We start from the raw sequence: 12,518 nt of genomic DNA, 5'->3' as shown, positions 1-12,518 counted from the left end.
TGTGATTAGCGCCAATTTAAATATGGAGATATCGATGAAAAAGCAAGTTCAGAACACCCCTCTTTATTTTACTCACCCCTCTCCAACCTAAGTAGGGTTAATCCTCGACTATCATCAGACCCTAATCCTATTTCCTTAAAACAGATTAACTATCCAGTAAACAGATTGATTAAGAAGAGATTAGAATAATTGATTTTATATGAAATATAGGTTTTGACCACCATTGCAAACTCTAAAAACGTCCTGGATCCTTATCTTTAGCGGCTAAAAGTAAAATTCAGTTTGATATATTATTAGAGTTTTGGGTCGGGAGGACAATCTTATACTTTGTATAAATATATAGAACCTAGTTCATTATTTATTTTGATTCTGATGAATTAGTTCAAATAAAACTGATTAAACAATTTTTTTATTTCAAATTATAAAACATTTAAATGGAAGGAATTTTTAAAGTTTTTTTCTTTAATATTTAGTATTTTACATTGATCAGGGACAGCTTCCTCTCCATGGATTTTGCTTCATAAAACGATCAATAATCTAAATAATTCAATAAATAATTATATAATGGAATAAACTTCTTTTAAAGATATTATGTTGGTTCTTTTTTAGCCAAGAAAAAAATCATTAGATCAACTTATGTAATAATGTAGTTTCAATTTGGAAAACACCTTTTTTCCTAATTTTGTTTTTGTAAATATTTCCAAAGTTTTACTTTAGCGAGAGTAGGATCCTTCTGGTAGAGTAGAGCACGGTTCCAGGGAGCACCTTGTTCATCATAGGGATATCCAACATCGAAATATGCCTGGATCATACAACAAGGATAATTAGCTAGCTAGATATTATCGTTAGAGGGCATGTTAGCGTGTACAGCAGTTGTGGGGACCTGAATATCCCTGGAAACCTTAGAATTTACTTATCAAAGGGGGATTGGGTGCCCATAGCCCCCCCCCCACTCCCTGTATAGTATACAAAATATTAAAATTCGACCGAGTTAGGTAAAAATATAACTTTGTTTGAGTACTTGATATTCAATTAAGATTTTCAAATTTTTTATTTTCACTAACAAAAATGATTTATTTCTCAAGTTTTATCATTAAACATCTTTGACAACTTTATGTATTACCGATTCAATGCAATTTTAAGGCAACAATTTGAAACGTATTTATTTAATGGGTAGAATTGATAACAGTTACCAACCTTTCATTTATTTATTTATTTTTATTTTTTGCTTATATCTGTTACATTATAGGACAAACTCCTGATGATGCCAAAGTTTTTGGCGAAATATATTGAGAAGAAAATGATATAATTCTAGTGCTAGAGAGTAGGGTTGGGATTTGTTTAAAAACGATCTAAAGTCCAACCTTTCATTTCTATGTAATTCAAGATTTAAAGTTACAAGAACTCGGCCGGGTATTGCCAAAAACTGGGACTTTGATTTTCTAATCCCTCTATCTGTGCAGCTAGGGTTGTTCATCGTTTTTGGAAAACAATCGTTTCGTTTTTTCTAAAAATGATAGTTTCGTTTGTAGAAAAAAAAGATAGTTTTTAAAACGAACCACTCGTTTAAACTTTTAAAACACGTTTTTGAAAACAATGTCGCCAATGAATCCGAGTTTTTTTTTCACAATTAATTTCATTTTTTCAGGATCATAAGTTTATAAATGTTGTCTTAAATGTTATTTTTTTTTCGAGAGAAATAACCTGAATGTTTTCTGACGTAAGGGATTTCTGATCTAAGGGGTAACCGACCAATTGTATTTTGTCTTAAAAAAATAACGTTGACGATATTTTTTTTTCGTCGTTTCTTAAACTAAAACGATCCATCCCTATGTGCACTGTGCAGCCCGATGTTGTAGACTTTAATATTTCAAGCTATTAAGTTTTTAAGATTAAATAGTCTAAGTTTGCGAAATAAAGTTTTACACTATCATGCATCAGGTTGCAAAAATATAGTTGTGTGGCAAGAACTTAGTTCCTTTAAACATTTACCTGTAGTCCTTCAGCAAAGTATTCTTCATCGTTAGTCATAGCATAGCTTCCAATATACCCCCAGCCCCATAAACTATTAGCATAGGCATTAGCATACGCTACATCTAGTTCCTGTTTAACCATACACTCTGCATTTCAGGGCAATAAGCAACATTTGAAATCTATTGATTTCAATTCTCATCAGTTATGATCGAATGAAGTAAAGAACGAATAATATACTTTTAAAGGGTAACATATTTCGGAAAGCATTATTTTGTACTGATAAAGAGACTGTATGAGTAATTCTAATAAAGGGACTGTATGTGTAATTCTAATAAAGGGACTGTATGTGTGATTCTAATAAAGGGACTGTATGTGTAATTCTAATAAAGGGGCTGTATGTGTAATTCTAATAAAGGGACTGTATGTGTAATTCTAATAAAGGGGCTGTATGTGTAATTCTTAAAAAAGAGGTTGTATGTGTAATTCTAATAAAGAGACTTTATGTGTAATTCTAATAAAGGGACTGCATGTGTAATTCTAATAAAGGGACTGTATGTGTAATTCTAATAAAGGGACTGCATGTGTAATTCTAATAAAGAAACTGTATGTGTAATTCTAATAAAGGGACTGTATGTGTAATTCTAATAAAGAAACTGTATGTGTAATTCTAATAAAGAAACTGCATGTGTAATTTTAATAAAGGGACTGTATGTGTAATTCTAATAAAGGGACTGTATGTGTAATTCTAATAAAGGGACTGAATGTGTAATTCTAATAAAGGGACTGTATGTGTAATTCTAATGAAGGGACTGTATTTGTAATTCTAATAAAGGGACTGTATGTGTAATTTCAACTGATTATTTTCAATTGTGGATTCTCCATATTTAACTTGAGGAAAACATGTTGGAATTTTTAGAATTAAAAACGTTTAAACCTAGAAAAACGATAATATCTTCTTCAATTATCAGTTAAAAGTTTCAAGGGTACCGTTGTGAATCGGGTATTGCCATCTTTGAATGGTAGGTCATTTAAAATAGTGCTTACAGTCCCATTAAGTCGAGAATATTTGTCCACCTAATTCAATCTTAAAAATTATTTTTATCACAGAACTCTATTTAATACAAATACAGTATATGTTCCTGTTGGAATTCAGGCCAAGTATGCTTAAATCCAAGAAGGTGTAGAGAATGCGCAAACTCATGAACAGTGATGTCCTAAAATTAATCAATAATTCGGAATTTTAAATTAAAGCAAATGCAGATAAGCGTATATTTTTCCAGGCTAGGTTAAATAAAGATAGATATATATTCACTAAGGTTGCAAGTGAATATGTAACAAGTATTAGTGTTAAACATTTAACTGCAAAACTGGAAAAATCTAAAAATTGATATATTGACAAGGGAAAAAAAGTAACCTTGTTTAAATGGCGGGCCACTTTATATAACGCCAACAGTCCCTTAGTTCCAAATTTTTTTGGTTCAAAAACGTAAGGAATTTCAGTGTAATTGCTAAATATTCAAAGTCAAAGTACATTAGTACCTGGTCGAAGTAAAAATTACCTGAGTAGTAAAGTACATGATTGCCTGGTCGAAGTACAAATAATCTGAGTAGTAAAGTAAATGAGTGCCTGGTTGAAGTACAAATAATCTGAGTAGTAAAGGAAATGTGTACCTGGTTGAAGTACAAATAATCTGAGTAGTAAAGTAAATGAGTACCTGGTCGAAGTACAAATAATCTGGGTAGTAAAGTACACGAGTAACTGGTTGAAGTACAATTAATCTGAGTAGTAAAGTACATGAGTGCCTGGTCGAAGTACAAATAATCTGAGTAGTAAAGTAAATGAGTGCCTGGTCAAAGTACAAAAAATTTGAGTAGCAAAGTACATATGAGTATTCATGATCAAAAGTAAAAGTCGTAATTGCGTAGAAAAGTCAAAGTGAAAAAAAAATCTAATGAGCAAAGTGCAATCTACCTGATTTAAGTACATGATTACCAGATCAAAGTACATGAGTACCTGATTGAAGTAAATGAGTACCTGATCAAAGAACATAATACCTGATCAATGGACATGATTACCAGATCAAAGAACATGAGTACATAATCAAAGTACAAAATAAACTGATCAAAGTACATGAGTACTTGATAAAAGTACATGATTTCCTGATCAAAGTACATGAGTACTTGATCAAAGTACATGAGTACCTAATCAAAGTACATAATAACCTGATCAAAGTACAAATCATCTGAGTAACAAAGTACATCTTCTTCAGCATTTGAACCAACAGGAATACCATCCGTAGCCCCACACCCTCTTCTATTGTACCTGGAGATAATTCAGAAATTCCAAATTATCAACAAAAAAGTAATTACCCTTCAGCCCCCCCCCCCCCTCGTTAAATATAAAAAATATGCATGTTTAGAAACTTAGATAGAAAAGAGACAATATACAAATATCTTACCTAAATATCACCCATTTACGTTAAACTAAAGTAAAGTCTTTGCAACAAAGTGTGATATTCTCATCCCTTTATCTTTGCAACCCAATATTGTAGACTTTAGTTTTCTCAAAACTATGACTTCTGTTAGGTCAAATAATCTAATTTTAAAATGTAAAATACTTACACCCTCAGATTTCAAAGATATAGAGTTATTTGCAAAAAGATCTTAATGCTTTCAATCATAACTCCTCTTCTTGAAGATTATTTGATAAGATCAAAAATGTAATATTATAATATGTGTAATTGGATACATTTTCTTCTTCTCATACTTCTGCGTAAAATCAAAATTAGTGTGCCTGGTCGCAAAGTTGTACAAGTGATGTTGTAAAGTTGTACAAGTTATGTTGCAAAGTTGTACAAGTGATGTCGCAAAGTTGTACAAGTGATGTTGCAAAGTTGTACAAGTGATGTTTCAAAGTTGTACAAGTCATGTCGCAAAGTTGTACAAGTGATGTCGCAAAGTTGTACAAGGGATGTCGCAAAGTTGTACAAGTGATGTCGCATGAATTTGACCCTCTCTTTCTGTCTGTTTTCAATACATTAATCACTGTTTTAAATTATTATATTATCTTCGGGGTTGTTACTTTTTGGACTTTATGAAGAAATCTCTCATATCTTTTTTATAATTTATAATCTGTTTGACCCATCAATTTCTCTGTAACGTCATGTAATACGATAGAAGCATAATTTTGCCTTGTTTCAAAACCTTTTATTGTTCAAAAACGACCAAATCTTTTTGAATGGGAAAAATGTTTTGCAAAGAAAATATATTTACCAAAAGTTTGGATCTAGATGTGAGTACTCAGGAAGCGAGGTTACAACTTCAGATGGAAATCTTCCCATTACAGCCTTTTAATCAGATCAATATATTTGAGGAAAAAAGGGACAATGTTTGATTTTGTATAACTAACCTGTCTAAAGAATGCTTGTATCATTATATTTGTCACATATGGATCAACGGTGGACATTATGTTATCTAAGGTCCAAGCAGTTCGCTCTAAAATATGAAACAAAATTTTTCTTAATTCCTGGCTAACACGAGTAAGAAAACTAGTTAGAAATAAAAATATCTTTACCGAGGATTCTTAAACATAAAGAGAAGACATATTCCACTTTATTAGATATAAATATAAATATTGCCAACTATAAATATTGCAAATAGTTTATTATTGTATATCACAATTACAGTCGTCGTCGTAAATATCAATACATTGAAGATGAATTTCGAGCTAAATCTTTATTTTTACCAAGCTTCAAAAAGCATGGACATACATATAAAAACATAGAAACAAAGAGAAGCTGTAATTTAATAACTTTGCTTTGTTTATTTGTAAACTAGTAATTTGAAAATATAATTAAAAACATAATTAGAAAAGTCCTCATTGTATTGATGTAAACGCCGATGCTGAATTTATAAAAAATAATTACCAAGTGATGCGTCATTTGCTAAACTATCAGTTATTACAGGGAATCCTAGACCAGAGTAACACATTCTCTAGAAGTATTTAATTCTAGATCAGAGTAACACATTCTCTAGAAATATTTAATTCTAGATCAGAGTAACACATTCTCTAGAAATATTTAATCCTAAATCAGAGTAGCACATTCTCTAGAAATATATAATCCTAGATCAGAGTAACACATTTTATAGATATATATATAATCCTAGACCAGAGTAACACAATCTCTAGAAATATGTAATCCTAGACCAGAGTAACACATTCTCTAGAAATATATAATCCTAGACCAGGGTAACACATTCACTAGAATATTTAATCCTTGATCAGAGTAACACATTCTCTAGAAATATATAATCCTAGACCAGGGTAACACATTCACTAGAATATTTAATCCTAGACCAGGGTAACACATTCACTAGAATATTTAATCCTTGATCAGAGTAACACATTCTCTAGAAATATTTAATCCTAGAGCAGAGTAGCACATTCTCTAGAAATATATAATCCTAGATCAGAGTAACACATTTTCTAGAAATATTTAATCCTAGACCAAAGTAATACATTCTCTAGAAATTTTGTTCATATCCAAAAGCCTGTATTGATGTGAACTATATAAGTTGTACTAAAGATCAGGAGGAGTATAAACCAACCAACTATCCAAGGTTTTAAACTACTAGGCGTACTAGTGCAGAACGGTTTTCGGACAATCCTGCTTCGAAAAATAATTTCCCCTGCAAAAAAAAATAAATTATATTTCCTGACCTAATCTTTCGGTATTTAAAAATGAAAGGAAGAGAACCCAAGTTTGAGGTAATGATATTGTCGTTATAAGGATTTTTGTTGGATCAATTTCAAGAAATATCTTATGGAACCTTATATATTAAATACTTTTTGAGTTAATTTTCGATTGTATTCTTTCATGTAATGAATAGATATGTCGTCTTTACATCTATATATGAATTGTATGAATATCTGTTTGTTTGCTTGAAATGTGAATGATTTGCATCCAATTTCAATTGGGGAACTCGGTTGAACAAAATAAATGTTCTGAGCTTTGTTTTAAAATTCTAAGTTGAGTGGGTTGAGTTTTATAGCGAAATTTGATTTGTCATAACAAGCTGGGTTCCCATGGCTAGTGATTTATACGTGAAGATGTTTTTTGATTTATTTTCAATCTTGATTCTGTGTAAGTTTATATTTAGTTTATCTTGGACCTATTCATCAGAATTAATAAGTCGCCTAAAATCAATCTCAAACTTTTAATAATTTCTTATTCAAAGAAAACATATTCACTTAAAGGGAGCCTTCAAGAGGGAAATGTGGTGTAATATAAAAATAAAATTCATGAGAGGAATTGAGTCTTTACAACAAACTCTGATTTTCTAGTTTCTATATCTTTGAAACCCAATGTAGTCCTTTAATATTTTAAACTATGAATTCTGATTTATCAAACAAACACTTACACCGTCTGACTGCAAAGGTTTTAGGATTAGAAAATGATAGTTTGTAGCAAAAACACAAATCCTTTGCATCAATCGATATTTCCTAACAAAATGTCTATTAACTATGATGGCACCAGGCCCGTAACCAGGATTTTCCCAAGTGGGCACCCCCATGATAACAGAGTAAAATGTAGTGAATGAGGCAGGGGGCTTAAAAACGAATAATTTTAGCATGACTTTTATGTTATGGATGTTATTTTCTAATTTGTCAACAACACTAGTAATTTAAGCTTTAACTTAATGTTACAGTGAAAATTCGATTTTCCCTGAATTTGATGTTTTTTATGGTATATAAGGAAAATTTTCATAATTTAGTTTTTATCTCAAATTTTACAATATTGGGAAAAAGAAAATGTTAATAATTTTGATATTACTACTCATGTTCACTGATATTTTAGAATTGTCTGGATAAAATATTGAAACTGAGGCAATGTTTCTGCAAAATTTTAACGAATTAAATTTTGATACAAATTGGAACATATTTGTAAAATTGCATTAATGACGTATGTTTATCGACATATGCGAAAGATTAACAAACCAGTTCACTTTGAAAATCTTACCTCAGGACAAACATTGTTCAAAGAAGGTTTAATTTGGTTCCGGAGGGAACAGCTTTAGTAAACAATTGTTCAAACATAGCATATACACTATAAGTATACAGTATACACTATGAGTATACAGTATACAGAATGATAACAAATTTTAAAAACTTTAAATGCTAATATCTCAATTTTTTAAGAGAAGATTATACCAAGCAACTTATTTTAAAAAGGAATCGGGGTGCAAATTCGTCATTGCACCCCCCTTTTAGAAGAAATGGGGGTGCACCTGACCCCTTGCACCCCCCTGAGTACCCCCCTGAAAAGTGAATTAAAGGGCCACTGTTAGTAGGGATGTTAATGTTTTCATTTTTTTGAAAAAGGATCGTTTCGTTATGAAAACGACGACGAAAAATCGAAAACAAAACGATCGTTTTTAAGAAAATAACAAGAAGTTTTAGCTCCTTCACTCCTTCACAACTGATGAACTCATGTAAGACGACATTTAATAAATTTGCATGTATTTTTTTTTTGTAAAAACTCACTACAATGATCGTTTTTTTCCAAAAACGACCGTTTTTATAAAAATCGTCTTTTCGTTAACGATCGTTAACGACAACCCTTCATTAACGATCGTATAAAAAACGGTCGAAAATCGTTCATATAAAAAGATCATTTTCAAAACGATCGTTGTTTGTTTACTAAAAGTTCAAAAAGAGTGGGTCGTTTTTTCCGAAAACGAAACGATCGTTTTTGAAAACGATTGAAAAACAAAACAAAAAACGATCGTTTTCAAAAACGATTAATAACCCTCACTGTAAGTGCAATTCCAAGGGACCCTTCTTGGAAAGAAGGTACCCACCCCTAAAACCTTTTTCTGATCAATGATATGGAATACATTTTCGCATTTACTGATTTGAATGTGCTTAATTCTGATAATTCATATTAGATAATTCACTTAGAATATTTGCAAGTCACTTTTGTAAAAAACCACAATTGTAAATAATCTATTTTCCAAATTTTATACACGGATATCTAAATCATATTTCACCAGAAAAAAAATTTAAGCTTTGTGAAGGGGGAATTGCCATCTTGTGTATAGGGTATTTTTAAATAACGCTTACAGTTCCTTTTTTTTTGAATTTAATGTGGATACCTTTACAGGGGGGAACAATCCCTTTAAAACTTTAAATGATTGAAAAATCCATCAAATACTAACTTTATAATAATATGAGTTTGGCCAGTCTGATGGATAACTTTCAATCCCCTGCAACACAATAATCAAATATTAATCCTTGTTTTTTTCTATTCCAACTTTCTTTCTTTCCAGAGGCCGAATTTAAAGAATTTTAGTCGCGGCTTGAATCCGCAAAAACCCGCTTAAAATTGAGCCCCAGCTTAATTCTTGAAACATTTGATACAATTTTAAGTGAAACCAACCATAATTAAACCGCGGCTCAAATTCTTTAAATTCGGCCTCAGGCCTTCAACTCATTCCCTATCCCCTCTTTTTTTAAAACACAAAACCCAAACGAAACGATTCAATTAAAATTTGATGTCTTAAAAATTATATTTAAAATATAATAAACTTTTTTCTTTTTTTAGACGGTAAAAAGTCTTAGTTTTTAATAAAAAAAACTCCCTGACATCCTGCAGATTTACCATTAGGAAGAGAAACCTCAAAAACCCGTCCTGTACATTTAAAACAAATGGAAAAAAATTAAATATGTTCTTTAAATATTCAACTTATACGGTTGAACTGATATATTAAACTAAATATAGAGTTTCTAATCTAAATAAATTTGGCTTGTCTATCTGTTTGTTTGTATGCAATAAACGTAAAATCGGCTGAACCGATCGGGCGTAAATTTTGTGTGGGACCTTGTGACCCTAGAAAAGGTTTAATAATGATCAAAAAGTTTTTTATTTTCGTAAAATTTTGAAAATGCGTGCAAAAATATTATTAAATCCGCAAACTTTTTTTGTTTTTGCTTTATACTGTTACAAAGAGAAGAAATTATGGAGATATTATTTCTATTTAAAATTTGACAATTTTCAAGTTCGGGTAATCTCCATAAAAGTGGCTTGCTAAATTATGCAGTTTTGACAATAGACAGAATTAGCATTGTTTTAAAGATATATTCCTAATTACCACTAGAATAAAGATTTAAAGGGAACAAAATAGATTTTAGTACAAAAGATGGCAACGTAGAATTTGTACACTCTCAGTAGAATTTGTTAACTCTCAGTACAGCTGTTTTCTTACGTCTGCACGACGTCTTAAGTGTCAACTTAGTTTTTGTGTCCGACTAAATAAATAAAAATATTGATATTTTCTTATCTTACAGTAAAATAAGTGCAATTTTAACTGTTTTTATTTTCTGTTCTTACACTTTTTTATTTAATCTTGGAAAACATGTCAAATAATGTTTGAAAATCTCGTTTTTCTTGTTATATTTGACACTTGTGACGTCATGTATAATTGTTGCTACCTATTGTACTTGATAATCTATTTGAAGGGTACTATTTAAATAAATCTATATAATAAAACATGACATTCGTACGTATGTTCCCTATAGCCGGCCAAACGGCTGGACCAAATGGGCTAAAATTTATTGAGGGAACCCATGGATACCCTGGGTGCAACAAAGGCTAAAAATAATTCTAAAATTTGTATTTTTCAAAATTTTAATTTAAAAAAAAAATTTATTCCACGGGCAACGGATTGACTCTTCAGTGTAATATAAATCTGTAGTTGTTTAGATTTTCATGATTAAGTTTACAATGTAGTTGGACATTTTTTTAAATGGTTGGTCACCTTTAATGTCCGAAGTCTCTTCAGCCTTGTTTTATCCATTCATTTAAAAAAGATTTTAAAATCCTGTTTTTTTATTGTTATTTTATTCAATACTTTACCTTCAATGAATGTTAGATTATTGAATCTCCTTCCTAAGTTTCTACCACTATGTGGAAAATCTATTAAAATAAGTATTGAAAATAAAAAATACAGTAGGGATTATTCGATTAAGATTAAAAAGAGGCCGAATTTAAAGAATTTAATCCGCGGCTCAAAATGGTCGATTCTACTTAAAATTGTAAAATTTTACAAGATTTAAGCCGGCGCTCAATTGAAACCGGCTTTTGGCAGATTTAAGCCGCGGCTCAAATTCATTAAATTCGGACAGAGGTGATTTTATTATTATTTAGGGACTGTACAGGCAAAGATGGCAATGCCCGATTTACAACAGTAAAGTCAAGTATAAAATAGATACCAATGTTGTTGCTCCCTTAAACTGTTTTCATTTGCAGTTGCTCTGCGAAAGTTTTAAGAAGCAATGAAGAAACTGACAGAAATATTTACTTTTAGAGTCAGAAAAATGACGGTATCTTCCACATTTTGATCAGCTAAAGGTTTCAAGGGTATCGTAAATCGGGCATTGACATCTTTACATGAAGGGTCACTTAAAATATTACGCTTACAGCCCTTTTATGGCAAATTAAAGGTTTTTTCCACAAAGTCAAATTTTCTAATTCCAATATCTTTGCAACATGATGATGAAGACATGGGATATTGTGTAGATATTTGATATTCCTCTATAGAATTGTTTTATTTAACAGAATTTGAATAATTGAAATTATGTAAGATTTACGACATTGGGTTGCATTGCATGCAGATAAAGTGATTAAAAAATCAGAGTTTGTGGCGCAAACTAAATTCCTTTGATAATATGTTGATCTTTTTTACCACGTTGAGGAGGAACTAGACATAGGGCAGGTACCAGAAACAGAATCAGAGGCAATATAAACATTATTTTTTCTAATTTATAATATTTTATGTAATGTCCCAAAAAAACATGGGAATTCAGTGACGAATTGGATATCGTCTTTGTTATGAATTAGCATTGTGGTACCTAATTTCAAAAGCCATAATATTATTATGTCTGCTAGAGTTTATTTTATGAAAACGGTAAAAGACTGTAAAGGTGTGTCTATAATGTCTCTGCAAGATGAACAGTAAAGACAGATAAGTTTACTCTGTTTGTATACTGCAATTTTCTTGTTTTACTAAGTACAACGTATGCAGTCAAAACATAAACAAACAAAATGTGAACTTAGCAGACAAAACTCTTACAAATTACAGCTTTCTCAGTAGGTATCACTATACTAAATCAAAGAATTATCTAAAAAGACGATATCAAATTCGTCACGAATTCCCATGTTTTTTGGACAACCTGTAGTATACTGTGTATGTACACACATATAATGTATTCATGATGACATTATGTATTATGGTATATAATGTACTATGTATCCATATCATAAAGAGTTAGTTCAACAAGGGATTGTAGACGGAATTGCCCTCCATAAAATAACGTATACAGTTCCTGTAGGAAGCGTAAATTTTAAAATCGTGTTTATTAGATTATGGGTTGTCAATAGTTCAGTAATATACTTAGTTAAGGTTGATTCTTTTTCTTTCTTAAAGAGAAAAACATTTAACAATCTGACTCAAATATTTTCTGTCTCAAGTAGTTTTAGTATTAG

General features: G+C 30.8%; 1 protein-coding gene across 2 annotated transcripts; it reads right to left on the bottom strand.

The window, feature by feature from the left end:
* Positions 1–461: 461 nt before the first annotated feature.
* LOC111695985 (uncharacterized) lies at positions 462–11,796 on the bottom strand. Of its 2 annotated transcripts, XM_023465484.1 has the most exons (13): positions 11,719–11,796; positions 10,890–10,949; positions 9,616–9,665; positions 9,193–9,240; positions 7,995–8,039; positions 5,901–5,967; positions 5,384–5,469; positions 5,248–5,321; positions 4,198–4,297; positions 3,110–3,188; positions 1,993–2,099; positions 713–802; positions 462–537 (listed from the first exon to the last, which is right to left on the bottom strand). In XM_023465484.1, the coding sequence occupies exons 1-13, from the start codon at positions 11,780–11,782 to the stop codon at positions 487–489; spliced, it is 921 nt and encodes a 306-aa protein (XP_023321252.1). In that variant the 5' UTR covers positions 11,783–11,796; the 3' UTR covers positions 462–486. The 2 variants fall into 2 exon arrangements, with proteins under 2 accessions (XP_023321252.1, XP_023321253.1); XM_023465485.1 differs by lacking the exon at positions 7,995–8,039.
* Between the last annotated feature and the right edge of the window lie 722 nt (positions 11,797–12,518).

This window comes from Eurytemora carolleeae, unplaced genomic scaffold, assembly GCF_000591075.1.
Source record: "Eurytemora carolleeae unplaced genomic scaffold, Eaff_2.0 scaffold171, whole genome shotgun sequence".
NCBI classification, from domain to species: domain Eukaryota; kingdom Metazoa; phylum Arthropoda; class Copepoda; order Calanoida; family Temoridae; genus Eurytemora; species Eurytemora carolleeae.
This window is presented reverse-complemented; position numbering and strand designations above follow the sequence as displayed.